This window comes from Lolium perenne, chromosome 6 (assembly GCF_019359855.2).
Source record: "Lolium perenne isolate Kyuss_39 chromosome 6, Kyuss_2.0, whole genome shotgun sequence".
Taxonomy (NCBI): Eukaryota; Viridiplantae; Streptophyta; class Magnoliopsida; order Poales; family Poaceae; genus Lolium; species Lolium perenne.
In genome coordinates this window covers 180,171,086-180,188,283 of record NC_067249.2, presented here as the reverse complement: position 1 = coordinate 180,188,283, position 17,198 = coordinate 180,171,086, and the positions used below count along the sequence as shown (strand labels likewise).

Here is a 17,198-nt window from a genome sequence, read left to right as displayed (position 1 = left end):
ACCCTAGGGGAGTGGTATAAGGATATCATTTGAAAGATAACTACGACGCCCATTACCAAGAGTAGTCTCAAGCTTTCAGTTAAGATGTGGGTTTTCCACATATCCAGTTTGTTTTCTGATTTTGTCTAATAAGTATTCCATGCCTACACATGGCATCTCTGAGGCTCTTTACAATTAAGCCTGTCTTGATATTCTTATGTTTAAGTTGACTAGCAATAATGCTCGTGTTGACTTATATAAGTACATTACAATCACAATTTTTTTTTAACGTCCAAACAGTCAAGTAAGATCTTATAACCCTAACTCGCCCCCTCCTCTCCCGCCCCCTCCCGGGCGGCGGCGGAGGCTCCTCCTCGCCCCGCGCCCCACACCTGCCCGCCGCGGCTGCACCCCCGGCACTGGCCTCGGCCCTGGCTCCCGTGCAATGGCCCCGGCCTGGCTCTGTGGTGGCGACACCCCCTCCGTCGAATCGACGAGGGGGAGAAGAAGGTTCCGCGATGGCTTTCCATGGGAGGTGATGAAGCGCCGGTGGAGAAAGCCGGGCGGCACGGCTACTTGGTCGGGGTCTGAGGCTCTCCATCGGTTTATATATAAGCAGAAGGGACACGAACCAAGGGCCGTGTCTGATCATGAGAGTCGGGAGCGAGGAACCGCACGAGACAGTTGTTATAGACTCAGCCGAACGTGGGTTTTACATCAGAGGATTACCCCTAACAACAGAAACAAACAAAAGGATATTTTGATTCATAGCGCGCGGTTCGTTAACCAGCCGCGAGCATCGTTGAAGGAGCACGCCACTTTTAATCCTGCGAGCACTGCTGACGCCAACCGACTGCGATTTTGATCTCGGTCCTTCTCTGGCAGGCCGTGCCGCGCGTTTTGGACTCACGGCCCACGCGCGAGATTTTCTATTACAGGCCCGCCCACGGAGTTGTGGCGGAACAGCCGGTTCGCGACAGTTTCGCTGCCTCGAGTCAATGGCAACGCCGTTCAATGAACACATGGAAGGAACTAGGAAGTGAAGAAGCTTGGTGGAGAGCGACACGCACACTCCTACTCAATATATATAGAACGGGCATGCCTGCATATGAGCATATCTCCAGTACTCCAGTAGAGATGACCACCATGCATCCTCATTTACCGTGCGTGAAGCAACCAGCTGCTACCCATCTCGCTCCGAACAGCAACCACCCACCACCTTCCCTGATCCATGCTCGGGCTAGAGCTTCTTCTTGCTCCAGCAACCTCTCCATGCTCTCCGGTCACTCACATCGGTCCCGCTGCTATGCGACGACCCTGTCCGCCGACGCTGCCTCTACCGCAGGATCCCTTCAAGCCATCTCCAGCAACCAGGATACAAAACTAAGGTTCCTCCCACTTCAATTCAACCCTTTTTTGAATCCGTCGGTGGAACACGTCGAATCTCTTACCACGCTTGCTATGTTTGTTTCGGATGCAACTCAATTAGGATGGACAAATTCTTTGAGCTGGAGATGAGCGTCCGCGAGAGCGAACTTGACCAATACGGAGTCGTGAATCACGTCGTCTACCCTGTCTACATTGATAATGGTCAGGCCTAGCTAGCTTGCATGCGCCCCAACGCTCGCTCGATATCTCTGTTGCTCTTCAGAGCTGGCTCGACTTATTCTACTTCTATTTCCTCCTTGATCCATATCTTCGATTTGTAAAACTTCTCTGCAGCTCGAGAGCAGCTGCTTACGGGTCTTGGCATCAGCTCGGCCTCCGTGGTATGCGCCGGCAACGCTATGGCGCTGTCGGAGCTGAACCTCAAGTACCGCACGCCTCTAAGGGTAAGGGTAATGCGCGTAGCTATGCAGCGTCACAAGTCTCTAAACGGCTGGATTCTCTCGAGGTTTAATAATCATCGTCACGCGCGCTCACTACATCTGCATTTGTTTCCAGCGCGGTGGCAAGTTTGTCGTCGGGGTGAGGGTTGTACAAATCAAGGGCGCGAGGATACGCTTCGAGCAATTCATCGAAACGCTGCCGGAGCGCGAGGTAATATCTGCATACGTGTGATCTTTAGCGTTAGTGTGTTGTTGCTTAGAGTATTGGTTGATACATCGCTCGCTTCTAATGGCAGCTCGTTCTGGAAGTGACGGCCACCGCCGTTTGCCTCAACAAGGATCACCGCCCGACTCGGGTCTTCCCCGAGATGTCGTCCAAGCTGCAGCAATTCTTCTCATCATAGGATTAAGAGGAAAAAAGTTTAATAAGATGGAATTAACAGCAACATGGCGAGTGTAGCAAACAATAAGGATGTTTCTGTATTTTCCAATTCTTTGGGGTTCTACATATAACGTTTCCAGGACAACTGTTTTTTCCTGGCCCGTCTTTCAATTTCCACGTTTGTGTGTTCCTGTAACTTGATAATAATTAATGAAATATAAGTGGTTGCTCTCAAAAAAAAAAGTGTACATAATTATAAAATTATCATTTTAGATAAAACTTTGCACAAGGAAATTTGCTTACAAAAGAAACGAAAAACGTGTGGAAGCCAACATTCATTAAGATACCCTTGACCTTGCTACTGCTGATTTAAATATCAACTGTTTTTTACATGGTTTAAATATCAGCTGTTAGTCTACCATGACCGTGATTTCTCTTTTTTTCGAAATGGGGATGTGCCCTGGCTTCACGGCCTTTTATTAAAAAAAGTTCAAAATCTTAAAAAGTTTACATCTCACGCATCACTGAGAATTGATACAAAAATCAACCAGCGAAAAAATAAAGACATAGTATGACTACTCATCAACATAGCCTCCTAGTATGTCGCCAGTCAGCCTCGCACATGATATCCTGAGCGACCATCTGGAGCTGTATGCATCCAGAAGGCATGGCATCCCGCTGTCCCTGCGGCGAAAGGAGGGACCAAAGCTGAACCCAATGTGCCACCATATGGATAACCCGCAAGAAGTGGAAAGAATGTTTGTTGTTAAAGATGATGTCATTTCTCGTCCTCCATATAGACCAACATAAAGCTGCAACCCCCACCCAGATAAAAGCTTTAGATTGTCTATCTACTCCATTTAACCAATTACCAAACATATTGATAATATTGGATGGAGGTGGAAGATCATACGTGAAATTAACCGTACGCCAAAGAAGTTTAGCTAAAAGACAATCAATAAAAAGATGTTGGATAGTCTCCTGATCCCCACAAAAAAAACATCTCGTACATCCATTCCATTGTCGCTTTGCTAAATTATCTTTAGTTAAAAGAACCTTGTTACTCAAGAACCACATGAAAATCTTAATTTTTAAGGGAACTTTAACCTTCCAGAGATACTTTCTCAGAAAAGGGGTATGGCATTCATAAGATCCTTATGCATAGATTTAACCGTAAACAACCCATTGGATGTCAACTCCCACTTAAATACGTCATTATCATCATTCAAGTTAACCCTGATCAATTTTCGACATAGTTGTAACCATCAACTCCATTTATTACCTCACAGCACCCTACGGAAAGTAATATTCAAAGGGGTTTGAGCTAACACATGAGCAACTGTAACATTCTTGTGGTGTATAATATTATATAAGGACGGATACTGATGAGCTAACGAAGTTTTTCCTAACCAAGCATCTTCCCAAAAACTGGTATTCCTCCCGTTTCCCACTTGGAAGTAACCTCTAGAAAAAATTCCCTCTTGACTCCTATTAATCCCTTCCAAAAGGGAGAGTCAGTAGGTTTAGCCAGTATCTCAGATAAAGTCTTATGCCTTAGGTATTTATTATGTAATAACTCCTGCCACACCCCTTCTTCATTCAAAAGTTTAAAGAGCCATTTACTTAATAAACATTTGTTCTTAATTTTAAGTACCTCAATACCTAATCCCCCTTGATCCTTGGGTCGGCAAACTATATTCCACTTGGTGAGTCTATATTTTATTTTATTCTAATCAGACTGCCAAAAGAACCTAGATCTATAGAAATCCAGACGCTTCTTTACCCCAACAGGTATTTGTAGGAAGGACAACATAAACATAGGTAAGCTAGTTAAAACTGAATTGACAAGGACTAGCCTATCACCATAGGATAGTAATTTCCCTTTCCAGCATCCCAATTTACTCTCAAATCAGGTCTCCACCGGATACCAATCAGAATTCCTAAGTTTTCTGTAATGGATTGGGATACTCAAGTAACTAAAGGTAAGTATTCCAGCATCACATCCAAAGATCTGCCTGTACTGTTCTTCCTCATCCTTGGCCTTTCCAAAACAGAAAATTTCACTTTTATGAAAATTAATCTTAAGTCCTGAAAGCTCCTCAAACAAACAAAGAATTAATTTCATATTAACTGCTTTCTGGAGGTCATGTTCCAAAAAAAGAATCGTATCATCCGCATATTGTAGTATAGAAATACCACCCTCAACAAGATGTGGAATGAGTCCTCCTACTTGACCATCCTCTTTTGCTCGCTCAATTAAGATGGCTAGCATGTCAACTACAATATTGAACAACATTGGGGACAAAGGGTCCCCTTGTCGCAATCCTTTTTTGTTTGGAAATAATGACCAATATCATCATTCACCATGACACCTACACTCCCTCCTTGAACAAACTGTTTGACTATGTTCCCCCATTCTGCAGCAAAGCCTTTCATTCTTAAGGTTTGTTGTAAAAAGGGTCATTTCACTTAATCATAAGCCTTTTCAAAATCTATCTTAAACAACACCCCATCCATCTTTTTATTATGAAGCTCGTGAATTGTTTCATGTAGAATGGCCACCACTTCTAAAATATTTCTTCCAGGCATAAAGGCTGATTGAGTCGGTTTTATAACTCTTGGGGCAACCCCCGATATTCGATTTGTACCAGCCTTAGTAAATATTTTGAAGCACACATTTAATAGACATATAGGTCTATATTGTTGTATTTGGACCGCATCCTCTTTTTTGGGTAAAAGTGTTATAACACCAAAATTCAGTTTGTATAGGGGCAAATCCCCGTTACTAAATTGAACAAATAACGTCATCAAATCATCTTTTATTACCTCCCATTTTTTTTGATAAAACTCCGCCGGAAAACCATCCGGACCAGGAGCTTTATTGAGCTCCATCTGTGAGATCGCCTCAAAGACTTCCTCTTCAGTAAAAGGAGCTTTCAAGATCTCATTCTCAACCGCTGAAATTTGTGGGATATCATGTATCACTTCCTCCATTAGAGATATATTACTTGGCACCGGTGTCCCAAATAATTTCTTATAAAATTCAGTAATGTAAATTTTAAGATTATCTTCCCCAACAATAGTTCCATCCTGTTGCTCTAGTTGAATTTTTTTCTTCTTTCGATGTTTACCATTTGCTATCAAATGAAAGTATCTCGTATTATTACCACCCTCCTGAATATGTTTAACTTTTGCCCTTTGAGCCTATTTAGACTCCTCATCCCTTCTTAATTTATTTAAACTCTCATTTGCTTTATTTAGATGTTCTTTTTCATTCAAACTCCAAGGACTTGTTTCCGCTTTCAAATCCAACTGATCAATCATATGTAACAGTCGATATTTTTCTTGTTTATACTTTCCACTTCGATTTTTTGCCCATCCCTTAAGGAATCTTCTTATATGTCTCAACTTATTCAACCAAGTCTCCATTGGATTCGCTCCCACCAAAAACCGGTTTCCACTCCTTTACTATCATATCAAAGAAACCCTGTTGTCGCAACCAATGTATCTCAAAAGGGAATTTTGACTTATTTCCCAGATGTGCCTTTACCCCTGAATCAATAAGTATCGAGTGTGATCTGAATCAGCTCTAGTCAAAGCTCTAACTGTTACTAAAGGAAATTTCTGTTCCCAAGAGATGTATGCTAAAACTCTATCAAGCTTCTCATATGTAGGTTCATCCCTACGACTTGCCCATGTAAATTGTCTCCCCGTAAGTGCAATTTGACGTAAATTCAGGTGCTCAATGATTGCATTAAAAACAAAAGGCCATCTTGCCCTGAAATTGTCATTATTTTCTCTTCCCTTTTCCGTATAATATTGAAATCAGCCCCTATCAACATAGGTAGTGTTTCAGATTCACAAGTTCTTACCAATTCGGCTAAAAATTCAGCTTTGTGTGCATCTTGGGCAGCCCCATAGACCGGCACCAAAATTCATTCGAAACCATCTCTCTTGCATTTAATTTGGAGCTTTACACAAAAATCTCCAGTTGTAACCTTTAACACATGAAGTGTATCTGAGTTTATTCCCACTAGAATACCCCCAGAACGACCATGTGGTGGTAGACAAAACCAGACGAAATTATATCCCGCAGCAAGTTGAGTCAAAAAAGGTATAGAGAAGTTAGATCTCCCAGTCTCCAACAAGGCTATGAAGTCTAACTTATGCTCCCTAATTTCCTCTTTGATAAACAAATGCTTAGCAATATCCCAAAACCCTCCGGATTCCAATTTATGCCTTTAATATTCTGCATTAAGAAAATTGTTTTTTAATTCGTTTCCTCGTACTTTTGCGAATATTGTTGGTATCATAAACTTTTCGCTATCTTATTTTCTTTTCTCCCACAATGATCTTAAGATTCTCAACATATTCCTCTACCCCCAATAGGGCATCATCCTCCTCTACTAGATCCTCACATAGAGTAGAAACTTTTGAAATTACAAGTGTGGATAAATCATGTTCGGAACTCATATGTTTAGACTTATTTTTTTGCAACATTGTAAGTATTCGGTCCTCCTCTACCAATTTAATTCCCTTGATCGATTTTGTCACTTCCCCCTCCGTTAAGCCTAAAGATATTCCTAACCGCTATGCTCTATGAATAATTTCAACATCTGGAATATTAATAATAGAGAATTTTGGAACAAAAGGTTTACCTGGACTACAAGAAGTCCCACACATCTATGTGTTTCTCATGGCCTTCTCCATCTGAGTCATATCCACATTAGGTCAGCTGGACCTCACTTCAGTGGAAGCCTTTGGAATCCCCCCAAAAGCAATAATGTCCCCCAAAGTTGGTTGAGCTGGTATGATTGGTGAACTCTCTATTAGAGAAAGAGACAATGTAGGTATACCAATAATGGGAGAATCGGAAACATGTGTAAGAGAATCACCATTAATCTCCATAGATGAGGCAACCCCCATCCTTCCATGAAGACCCATTGTATGCACATCATCTTTAGCATCCATTTTGAAAACTCCCTTGGCTCCATCTATTGGTTGATCCAACGAGTCAACCAATTTGGACTTAGAAGACCCACCTGCATCATAAGTGTTACTCCCATGATATAATTTTTTGATGTAGACTTTACCACCCCCGGCCCAAAAATATCCAAAACCACTTTAAAATTTGAATCATCTGAACTCATACCTTTGTGTACATTAACCTGTTGCACAGAAGATCCCAAAGGATCTGAGACTTGTTCAGCAATCATCACCTTATCATTGGACATCATTGGCTCATCATTACTGCACCCAATTATTCCTGACGTAGCCAGCGGATCTATGCGTGGTAGGATCTTCTGTTGCACGGGCGAGAGATACGGTGACGCCAGACCACAGCTGCGGCTGACCGCTTCCCCACGTGGCCGCTCCAGCTCGACTGCCATGCAGCAGTCTGCGCAATGTCGACACTATCACCTGCAGCGGATAGGGGGGACCTAGCCTGCAGCTGGTTTGCAGCCAATGGGCTTGCTGCAGCACTGTGGCCCAGCTCTTGTTGTCGGCTGCGCAGCTCCCCAGGTTGCCTTCCCTGCTGCATGCATCGGCGTGTAGCGCCAGTTGGCCCCGTCCTTGCTGGTCCCGTGCAACGCCCAATGGCAGCCACAGAGCCCATCTCCCCAAGCCCGACCAGCTCGGATCCCGAAGCAGATCCGCTGCCACCATCATATGCGTGGAAATCAGTGCAAAACATGTCTTTTAGTGGTTGAGTTTGAACATGCGATAATGGCTAATAAAAAAGCTTATTTTCGTCCGATTTTGAAACAGATGGGGACGAACCTGGAGTATTAAGATGTACACTCAATGAATAGAATCTAAATTCTGAAATTGCTCTTGCATCCCTTCTACTCCATTATTCGCATTTGAGACATCATTTCCATTGTTATTGGAAGTAGCATCCGCTTCATGCCTTTTGTGATCCATATCCATAGATTGCCCACCCCCAACATTCCCTTGATCCTGATGTGCATCATCATTCCCATTATTACCATTATTAGCATCAACCATGTTCACTTCCTGAGATCCTTGATTTGTCTCCACCTCAAAAAGGAGTTTAAAAAACCCCCTCCTAATGAACACATCACTATCAGAAGGAATAAGCCTACTGCCCAAGCACCCAATCTTGGTCCTTAGCACCTTGTTCTTGCGAGTGAATGCCATGTCCACATCTAAAGTTTTCCCAAAAAGTGTTCCAACTCCCCACAATGATAGATAGTTGATACGTCTCCAACGTATCGATAATTTCTTATGTTCCATGCCACATTATTGATGTTATCTACATGTTTTATGCACACTTTATGTCATATTCGTGCATTTTCTGGAACTAACCTATTAACAAGATGCCGAAGTGCCAGTTCCTGTTTTCTGCTGTTTTTGGTTTCAGAAATCCTAGTAACGAAATATTCTCGGAACCGGACGAAATCAACGCCCAAGTTCCTATTTTCACCGGAAGCATCCAGAATACCCGGGAAGGACCAGAGGGGGGGCACTGGGCCCCCAGACCCTAGGCCGGCGCGGCCCAGGCCCTGGCCGCGCCGCCCTATGGTGTCGTCGCCCCTTCGACCCTCCTGCGCCGCCTCTTCGCCTATATAAAGCCCCTGGATCGAAAACCCTGATACGTTCGACAAAAACCACAGAAACCTTCCAGAGCCGCCGCCATCGCGAGGCCAAGATCTGGGGGACAGGAGTCTCTGTTCCGGCACGCCGCCGGAGCGGGGAAGTGCCCCCGGAAGGCTCCTCCATCGACACCGCTGCCATCTCCACCGCCATCTTCATCACCGCTGCTGCTCCCATGAGGAGGGAGTAGTTCTCCATCGAGGCTCGGGGCTGTACCGGTAGCTATGTGGTTCATCTCTCCCATGTACCTCAATACAATAATCTCATGAGCTGCTTTACATGATTGAGATTCATATGAGTTTTGTATCACAATTCATCTATGTGCTACTCTAGCAAAGTTATTAAAGTAGTTCTATTCCTCCTGCACGTGTGTAAAGGTGACAGTGTGTGCACCGTGTTAGTACTTGGTTTATGCTATGATCATGATCTCTTGTAGATTGCGAAGTTAACTATTGCTATGATAATATTGATGTGATCTATTCCTCCTACATATGCATGAAGGTGACAGTGTGCATGCTATGCTAGTACTTGGTTTAGTCTTTTGATCTATCTTACACTAAAGGTTACTAAAATATGAGCATTATTGTGGAGCTTGTTAACTCCGGCATTGAGGGTTCGTGTAATCCTACGCAATGTGTTCGTCATCCAACAAGAGTGTAGAGTATGCATTTATCTATTCTGTTATGTGATCAATGTTGAGAGTGTCCACTAGTGAAAGTGTAATCCCTAGGCCTTGTTCCTAAATACTGTTGCGTTACTACTGCTTGTTTACTGTTTCACTGTGTTACTACTGCTGCAATACTACCACCATCAACTACACGCCAGCAAGCTATTTTCTGGCACCGTTGCTACTGCTCATATATATTCATACCACCTGTATTTCACTATCTCTTCGCCGAACTAGTGCACCTATTTGGTGTGTTGGGGACACAAGAGACTTCTTGCTTTGTGGTTGCAGGGTTGCATGAGAGGGATATCTTTGACCTCTTCCTCCCTGAGTTCGATAAACCTTGGGTGATCCACTTAAGGGAAAACTTGCTGCTATTCTACAAACCTCTGCTCTTGGAGGCCCAACACTGTCTACAGGAAAGGAGGGGGAACGTAGACATCAAGCTATTTTCTGGCGCCGTTGCCGGGGAGGAAAGGTAAAAGGTACTCACACTCCGGACCTCGGCTATCAAGCTATTTTCCGTCGTCGTAAGTACTCGAAGCTATTTCCTTTAGATCCTGCAATTGCATCTTTTTGTTTCTTGTTTACACTAGTAAGGCATAATGGAAAACAACAAAAATATGAGAGATCTTTATGAACTTTATCTTGAATTAGGACATGATGTGTTTGAAGAGAGAATTAAAAAACCCATGGAACTTTATATGCATGCTAATGGGAATGTTATTGATATGAATGCTTTGAACACTATTGTTGCTAATGCTATGGAAAATTCTAAGCTTGGGGAAGCTGGTTTTGATGAGCATGATCTTTTTAGTCCCCCAAGCATTGAGGAGAAAATTTACTTTGATGATACTTTACCTCCTATTTATGATGATTATAATGATATTGGTCTTTTGTTACCACCTGTTATGGAGGATAAATTTGATTATGATTACAATATGCCTCCTATATTTGATGATGAGAATAATAATGATAGCTACTTTGTTGAATTTGCTCCCACTATTACTAATAAAATTGATTATGCTTATGTGGAGAGTAATAATTTTATGCATGAGACTCATGATAAGAATGCTTTATGTGATAGTTATATTGTTGAGTTTGCTCATGATGCTACTGAAAGTTATTATGAGAGAGGAAAATATGGTTGTAGAAATTTTCATGTTACTAAAATACCTCTCTATGTGCTGAAATTTTTGAAGCTACACTTGTTTTATCTTCCTATGCTTGTCACTTTGCTCTTCATGAATTTATTTGTGTACAAGATTCCTTTGCATAGGAAGCATGTTAGGCTTAAATGTGTTTTGAACTTGCCTCTTGATGCTCTCTTTTGTTTCAAATACTATCTCTTGCGAGTGCATCATTAAAATTGCTGAGCCCATCTTAATGGCTATAAAGAAAGAACTTCTTGGGAGATAACCCATGTGTTATTTTGCTACAGTATTTTGTTTTATATTTGTGTCTTGGAAGTTGTTTATTACTGTAGCAACCTCTCCTTATCTTAGTTTTGTGTTTTGTGGTGCCAAGTGAAGCCTCTAATCGAAGGTTGATACTAGATTTGGATTTCTGCGCAGAAACAGATTTCTATCTGTCACGAATCTGGGATTTTCTCTCTGTAGAAAAATCAGAAAAATATGCCAATTTACGTGCGTGTTCCTCAGATATGTACGCAACTTTCATTAGTTTTGAGTTTTCTGATTTGAGCAACGGAAGTATTTATTAGAAATTCATCTTTACGGACTGTTCTGTTTTGACAGATTCTGCCTTTTATTTCGCATTGCTTCTTTTGCTATGTGGGATGGATTTCTTTGTTCCATTAAACTCCAGTAGCTTTGGGCAATGTCCAGAAGTGTTAAGAATGATTGTGTCACCTCTGAACATGTGAGTTTTTGATTATGTACTAACCCCTCTAATGAAGTTTATGAGAAGTTTGGTGTGAAGGAAGTTTTCAAGGGTCAAGAGAGGAGGATGATATACTATGATCAAGAAGAGTGAAAGCTCTAAGCTTGGGGATGCCCCGGTGGTTCACCCCTGCATATATTAAGAAGACTCAAGCGTCTAAGCTTGGGGATGCCCAAGGCATCCCCTTCTTCATCGACAAATTATCAGGTTCCTTCTCTTGAAACTATATTTTTATTCGGTCACATCTTATGTGCTTTGCTTGGAGCGTCGGTTTGTTTTTGTTTTTGTTTTGTTTGAATAAATTGGATTACATCATGCTTGTGTGGGAGAGAGACACGCTCCGCTGGTTCGTATGAACACATGTGTTCTTAGCTCATAATATTCATGGCGAAGTTTTCTTCTTCGTTAAATTGTTATATGGTTGGAATTGGAAAATGATACATGTAGTAATTGCTATTAATGTCTTGGGTAATGTGATACTTGGCAATTATTGTGCTCATGATTAGGCTCTTGCATCATATGCTTTGCACCCATTAATGAAGAAATACATAGAGCATGCTAAAATTTGGTTTGCATATTTGATTTCTCTAAGGTCTAGATAATTTCTAGTATTGAGTTTGAACAACAAGGAAGACGGTGTAGAGCCTTATAATGTTTTCAATATGTCTTTTATGTGAGTTTTGCTGCACCGGTTCATCCTTGTTTTTGTTTCAAATAACCTTGCTAGCCTAAACCTTGTATCGAGAGGGAATACTTCTCATGCATCCAAATCCTTGAGCCAAACAACACTATGCCATTTGTGTCCACCATACCTACCTACTACATGGTATTTCCTGCCATTCCAAAGTAAATTGCTTGAGTGCTACCTTTAAACAATTCAAAATTTATCACCTCTGATTTGTGTCAATGTTTTATAGCTCATGAGGAAGTATGTGGTGTTTATCTTTCAATCTTGTTGGGCAACTTTCACCAATGGACTAGTGGCTTCATCCGCTTATCCAATAATTTTGCAAAAAGAGCTGGCAATGGGATTCCCAGTCCCAAATTAATTAATAAAAATAGACACTCCTCCATGGTATGTGATTGTTGGACGGCACCCGAAGGATTCGGTTAGCCATGGCTTGTGTAAGCAAAGGTTGGGAGGAGTGTCATCATAATAAAACTAAAATAAAAAGGCACTCCTTCATGGTATGAGATTGTTAAGTGTGCACCCGAGGATTCGGTTAGCCATGGTTTGTGAAAGAAAGGTTGGAAGGAGTGCCATCCAAAAATAAAATAAAATGGGAGCCGCTCTTTGAAGGTTTGTCTGGCAAGGGGGTTAGAGTACCCGCTACCATTCGTTGACAACAACATACACCTCTCAAAACTTTATTTTTATGCTCTCTTTATGTTTTCAAAATCAAAGCTCTAGCACAAATATAGCAATCGATGCTTTTCCTCTATGGAGGACCATTCTTTTACTTTCAATGTTGAGTCAGTTCACCTATCTCTCTCCACCTCAAGAAGCAAACACTTGTGTGAACTGTGCATTGATTCCTACATATTTGCATATTGCACTTATTATATTACTCTATGTTGACAATATCCATGAGATATACATGTTACAAGTTGAAAGCAACCGCTGAAACTTAATCTTCCTTTGTGTTGCTTCAATACCTTTACTTTGAATTATTGCTTTATGAGTTAACTCTTATGCAAGACTTATTGATGCTTGTCTTGAAGTGCTATTCATGAAAAGTCTTTGCTTTATGATTCACTTGTTTACTCATGTCATATACATTGTTTTGATCGCTGCATTCACTACATATGCTTTACAAATAGTATGATCAAGGTTATGATGGCATGTCACTCCAGAAATTATCTTTGTTATCGTTTTACCTGCTCGGGACGAGCAGAACTAAGCTTGGGGATGCTGATACGTCTCCAACGTATCGATAATTTCTTATGTTCCATGCCACATTATTGATGTTATCTACATGTTTTATGCACACTTTATGTCATATTCGTGCATTTTCTGGAACTAACCTATTAACAAGATGCCGAAGTGCCAGTTCCTGTTTTCTGCTGTTTTTGGTTTCAGAAATCCTAGTAACGAAATATTCTCGGAATCGGACGAAATCAACGCCCAAGTTCCTATTTTCACCGGAAGCATCCAGAATACCCGGGAAGGACCAGAGGGGGGGCACTGGGCCCCCAGACCCTAGGCCGGCGCGGCCCAGGCCCTGGCCGCGCCGCCCTATGGTGTCGTCGCCCCTTCGACCCTCCTGCGCCGCCTCTTCGCCTATATAAAGCCCCTGGATCGAAAACCCTGATACGTTCGACAAAAACCACAGAAACCTTCCAGAGCCGCCGCCATCGCGAGGCCAAGATCTGGGGGACAGGAGTCTCTGTTCCGGCACGCCGCCGGAGCGGGGAAGTGCCCTCGGAAGGCTCCTCCATCGACACCGCTGCCATCTCCACCGCCATCTTCATCACCGCTGCTGCTCCCATGAGGAGGGAGTAGTTCTCCATCGAGGCTCGGGGCTGTACCGGTAGCTATGTGGTTCATCTCTCCCATGTACCTCAATACAATAATCTCATGAGCTGCTTTACATGATTGAGATTCATATGAGTTTTGTATCACAATTCATCTATGTGCTACACTAGCAAAGTTATTAAAGTAGTTCTATTCCTCCTGCACGTGTGTAAAGGTGACAGTGTGTGCACCGTGTTAGTACTTGGTTTATGCTATGATCATGATCTCTTGTAGATTGCGAAGTTAACTATTGCTATGATAATATTGATGTGATCTATTCCTCCTACATATGCATGAAGGTGACAGTGTGCATGCTATGCTAGTACTTGGTTTAGTCTTTTGATCTATCTTACACTAAAGGTTACTAAAATATGAGCATTATTGTGGAGCTTGTTAACTCCGGCATTGAGGGTTCGTGTAATCCTACGCAATGTGTTCATCATCCAACAAGAGTGTAGAGTATGCATTTATCTATTCTGTTATGTGATCAATGTTGAGAGTGTCCACTAGTGAAAGTGTAATCCCTAGGCCTTGTTCCTAAATACTGTTGCGTTACTACTGCTTGTTTACTGTTTCACTGTGTTACTACTGCTGCAATACTACCACCATCAACTACACGCCAGCAAGCTATTTTCTGGCACCGTTGCTACTGCTCATATATATTCATACCACCTGTATTTCACTATCTCTTCGCCGAACTAGTGCACCTATTTGGTGTGTTGGGGACACAAGAGACTTCTTGCTTTGTGGTTGCAGGGTTGCATGAGAGGGATATCTTTGACCTCTTCCTCCCTGAGTTCGATAAACCTTGGGTGATCCACTTAAGGGAAAACTTGCTGCTATTCTACAAACCTCTGCTCTTGGAGGCCCAACACTGTCTACAGGAAAGGAGGGGGAACGTAGACATCAATAGTCTGATCTCATATCTGAAGGCAACCCTGAGAACCTAACCCATACTTCTGGCAACATATACAAAGGTTCCTCCAACGATGACCAAAGGTCAAAATATAAGAAAGATTCCCTATCCTGACAAATATAGGTCCCAAAATTCTTCAACCTCTGGATTCATGCTTACTTGGTAGCTTAACTCTATAAATATTCTCCCTCAGGTGAAAAACCCCCTAATTAATTTGTTTAGAGGGCACAATTCTTTTCAGCTGCTCAATAATTTTAGGGATCGTCATTGCTTCTCCATCAACTGTGACTTTAGCCAATTCAGGGTTCTCCACTTTAGCCTTAAAAGCTTCACAAGGCATCTCAAAAAATATCAGGGCTTCATTAGCATACCTATGCATGGTGGCAGTAGGTTTTGGAGCTTGTAACAGACGACATGCAGATGCAATATGATGAATGGACTCACACAAGTCACAAAATGGTGTAGGACAGTCATCAATATAGTGCCATGGCTTCTTGCAACGGAAACATGATGTCATGTCCTCTCTTTTTTCTTCTTGGATGGACCCGGCCCTTCTACCTTGGATCCTCCATCTTGTGCATCTGGACCGTTTTGGATTGGTGCCTCCTCATGTTGCTGCACTACATTCGATGTTGCAACCGACACCATTGTGCTATTGTTTGGAACCCCAACTGCACCTTCAATACTTTTAGCTGGAACATGAGCAACCATCATTGCAACAGTTTCAGCGGGATTTTGAGCAGCTGTCACCGCAGCCACCACCGCCTGGACAGTCTATTGTAAGAGATCGGCATCTATACCACATGTTCTTGTCCCTCTTGTACATTGGGACGGTACCGTTGCTGATACCCACCCCTGCATGTGTTGTTCCATCTTGGCTGGTAGTTGGAGTAGTTCCTGTTATTGGAGTGCTGGTACCCCCTCTGGAACTACCCATGCCCACCCCAGTCATTGTCATTGTAACCGTGGCTAGCACCATTGCTGGCACCACTTGCCTCTCCCTTCACAAAGTTCTATCCAAAACCTACCCCTTGTGCACCTCGACCTCCACCAAAGCCACGTCCCGCAGCAGGAACTTAAGCAGCACCATACCCCTGGCCGGCTGCATGCCCGTGCCCGCCGTGAGCAGGTGCCCACGCGCAGGAGCACCGCGCGCAGCAAACCCTCCACGAGGCTGATAGCCTCCACGGCCTGCGTTGAAACCACCACGGCCGGGGTTAAAGCCGCCATGGCCCCCGTCTCCGTTCATCGGACCAGAAGGAACCCGCCGCCGCACAACAGGCTCCCCCGATCTAATCTTTTCCCAAGCTAACCCTAGTAGGTTTCGGAAAGCGTGACCAGCGACCTAATCACCTACCTTAGCCTGCTTTGGTCGCCAAACAAAATTCACGTTGGTCGATCTATTCTTTTGCATCAGTTCTTTGGGGCCCCAACGAGCCCTAATCAAGTGTGCACCAGCCCGCCTTGTGGTCAAGCCCAACTCTGCCCGTTTTGAAATCTGTGGAATTAACAGATCGGGAGACTTCTTGTCCATCACCGGCGACCAGCGCCTCCGGCGAACGACAGTCCACCCGCCGAGACCATCCTGTACGAAGACAGATGGCTCAAGAATAGGCCTTGCCTTTATTTTCATCTTGTTTTGATCCCTGCCCAACGGCAGTAAGTCCGATGAGTACGTACCTGCCAACTCCGGGAAATCCATCACCGCCATGACCGCCCTTCTCTGACTCATCTGTCGGATGATTCTCTTGCGCAGCCTCCTCGCCAACTCCGATGAATGCTCCGATAGGTCACGATCGCTTACCGAAGCTGGTGTAGAAACCTCTGAAAACTACTACTACCACTCTGTCGTCGTCGGCAAATATTGCGCCCGAGCAACGATGGTTAGACAATGGAAGAACGGTAAGGTTGAAGACCACTGAATGGTCCTCATCAAACATCAGATGGCAATGGACGCCCGATAGGAAAAAGAAAGAAGGTTACCCACCTATTTGAAGATTGAAACCCCCGCTCCACCCGAAAGCCTCCCCTGTCCCCCCTCCCCCACCTCGTCGACGCCAGTGGTCGCCGCTAGACCTAGCCTGTGCGGTTGATGGCGGCGCGGCCCCCCTCCTCGTGGCTGGGCTAGTAGAGGCTCAGCTCCCCCGTGGAGGCAGGTTCTCCTCACCCCTGGTTGCGGTTTCGGCTGGCGGCGGCGCGGCTGCCGGCGGCAAGCGCGGCGGGCAGCAGCGACGAGTGCTGCAGGCGGCGGCGCTCAATCAGCTGCGTGCTCGGGCGGCGTCGACTCCAGGAGGGCATAGGGCAGCGTGGCCGTGGGCTTGTCGCCCCGGTCACCTCGAGTTCTGGCTTGGGGCAGGGGCCACAGCCCCCTTTCTCGAGCCCTTTGGCGT

At 43.8% G+C, this 17,198-nt stretch overlaps 1 protein-coding gene across 1 annotated transcript; it reads left to right on the top strand.

Moving 5' to 3' along the window:
• Positions 1 to 1,469: 1,469 nt before the first annotated feature.
• LOC127310189 (acyl-acyl carrier protein thioesterase TE3, chloroplastic-like) lies at positions 1,470 to 2,292 on the top strand. The gene is made up of 4 exons (XM_051340881.1): positions 1,470 to 1,569; positions 1,702 to 1,811; positions 1,924 to 2,019; positions 2,105 to 2,292. The coding sequence occupies exons 1-4, from the start codon at positions 1,470 to 1,472 to the stop codon at positions 2,210 to 2,212; spliced, it is 414 nt and encodes a 137-aa protein (XP_051196841.1). The 3' UTR covers positions 2,213 to 2,292.
• Positions 2,293 to 17,198: the final 14,906 nt, after the last annotated feature.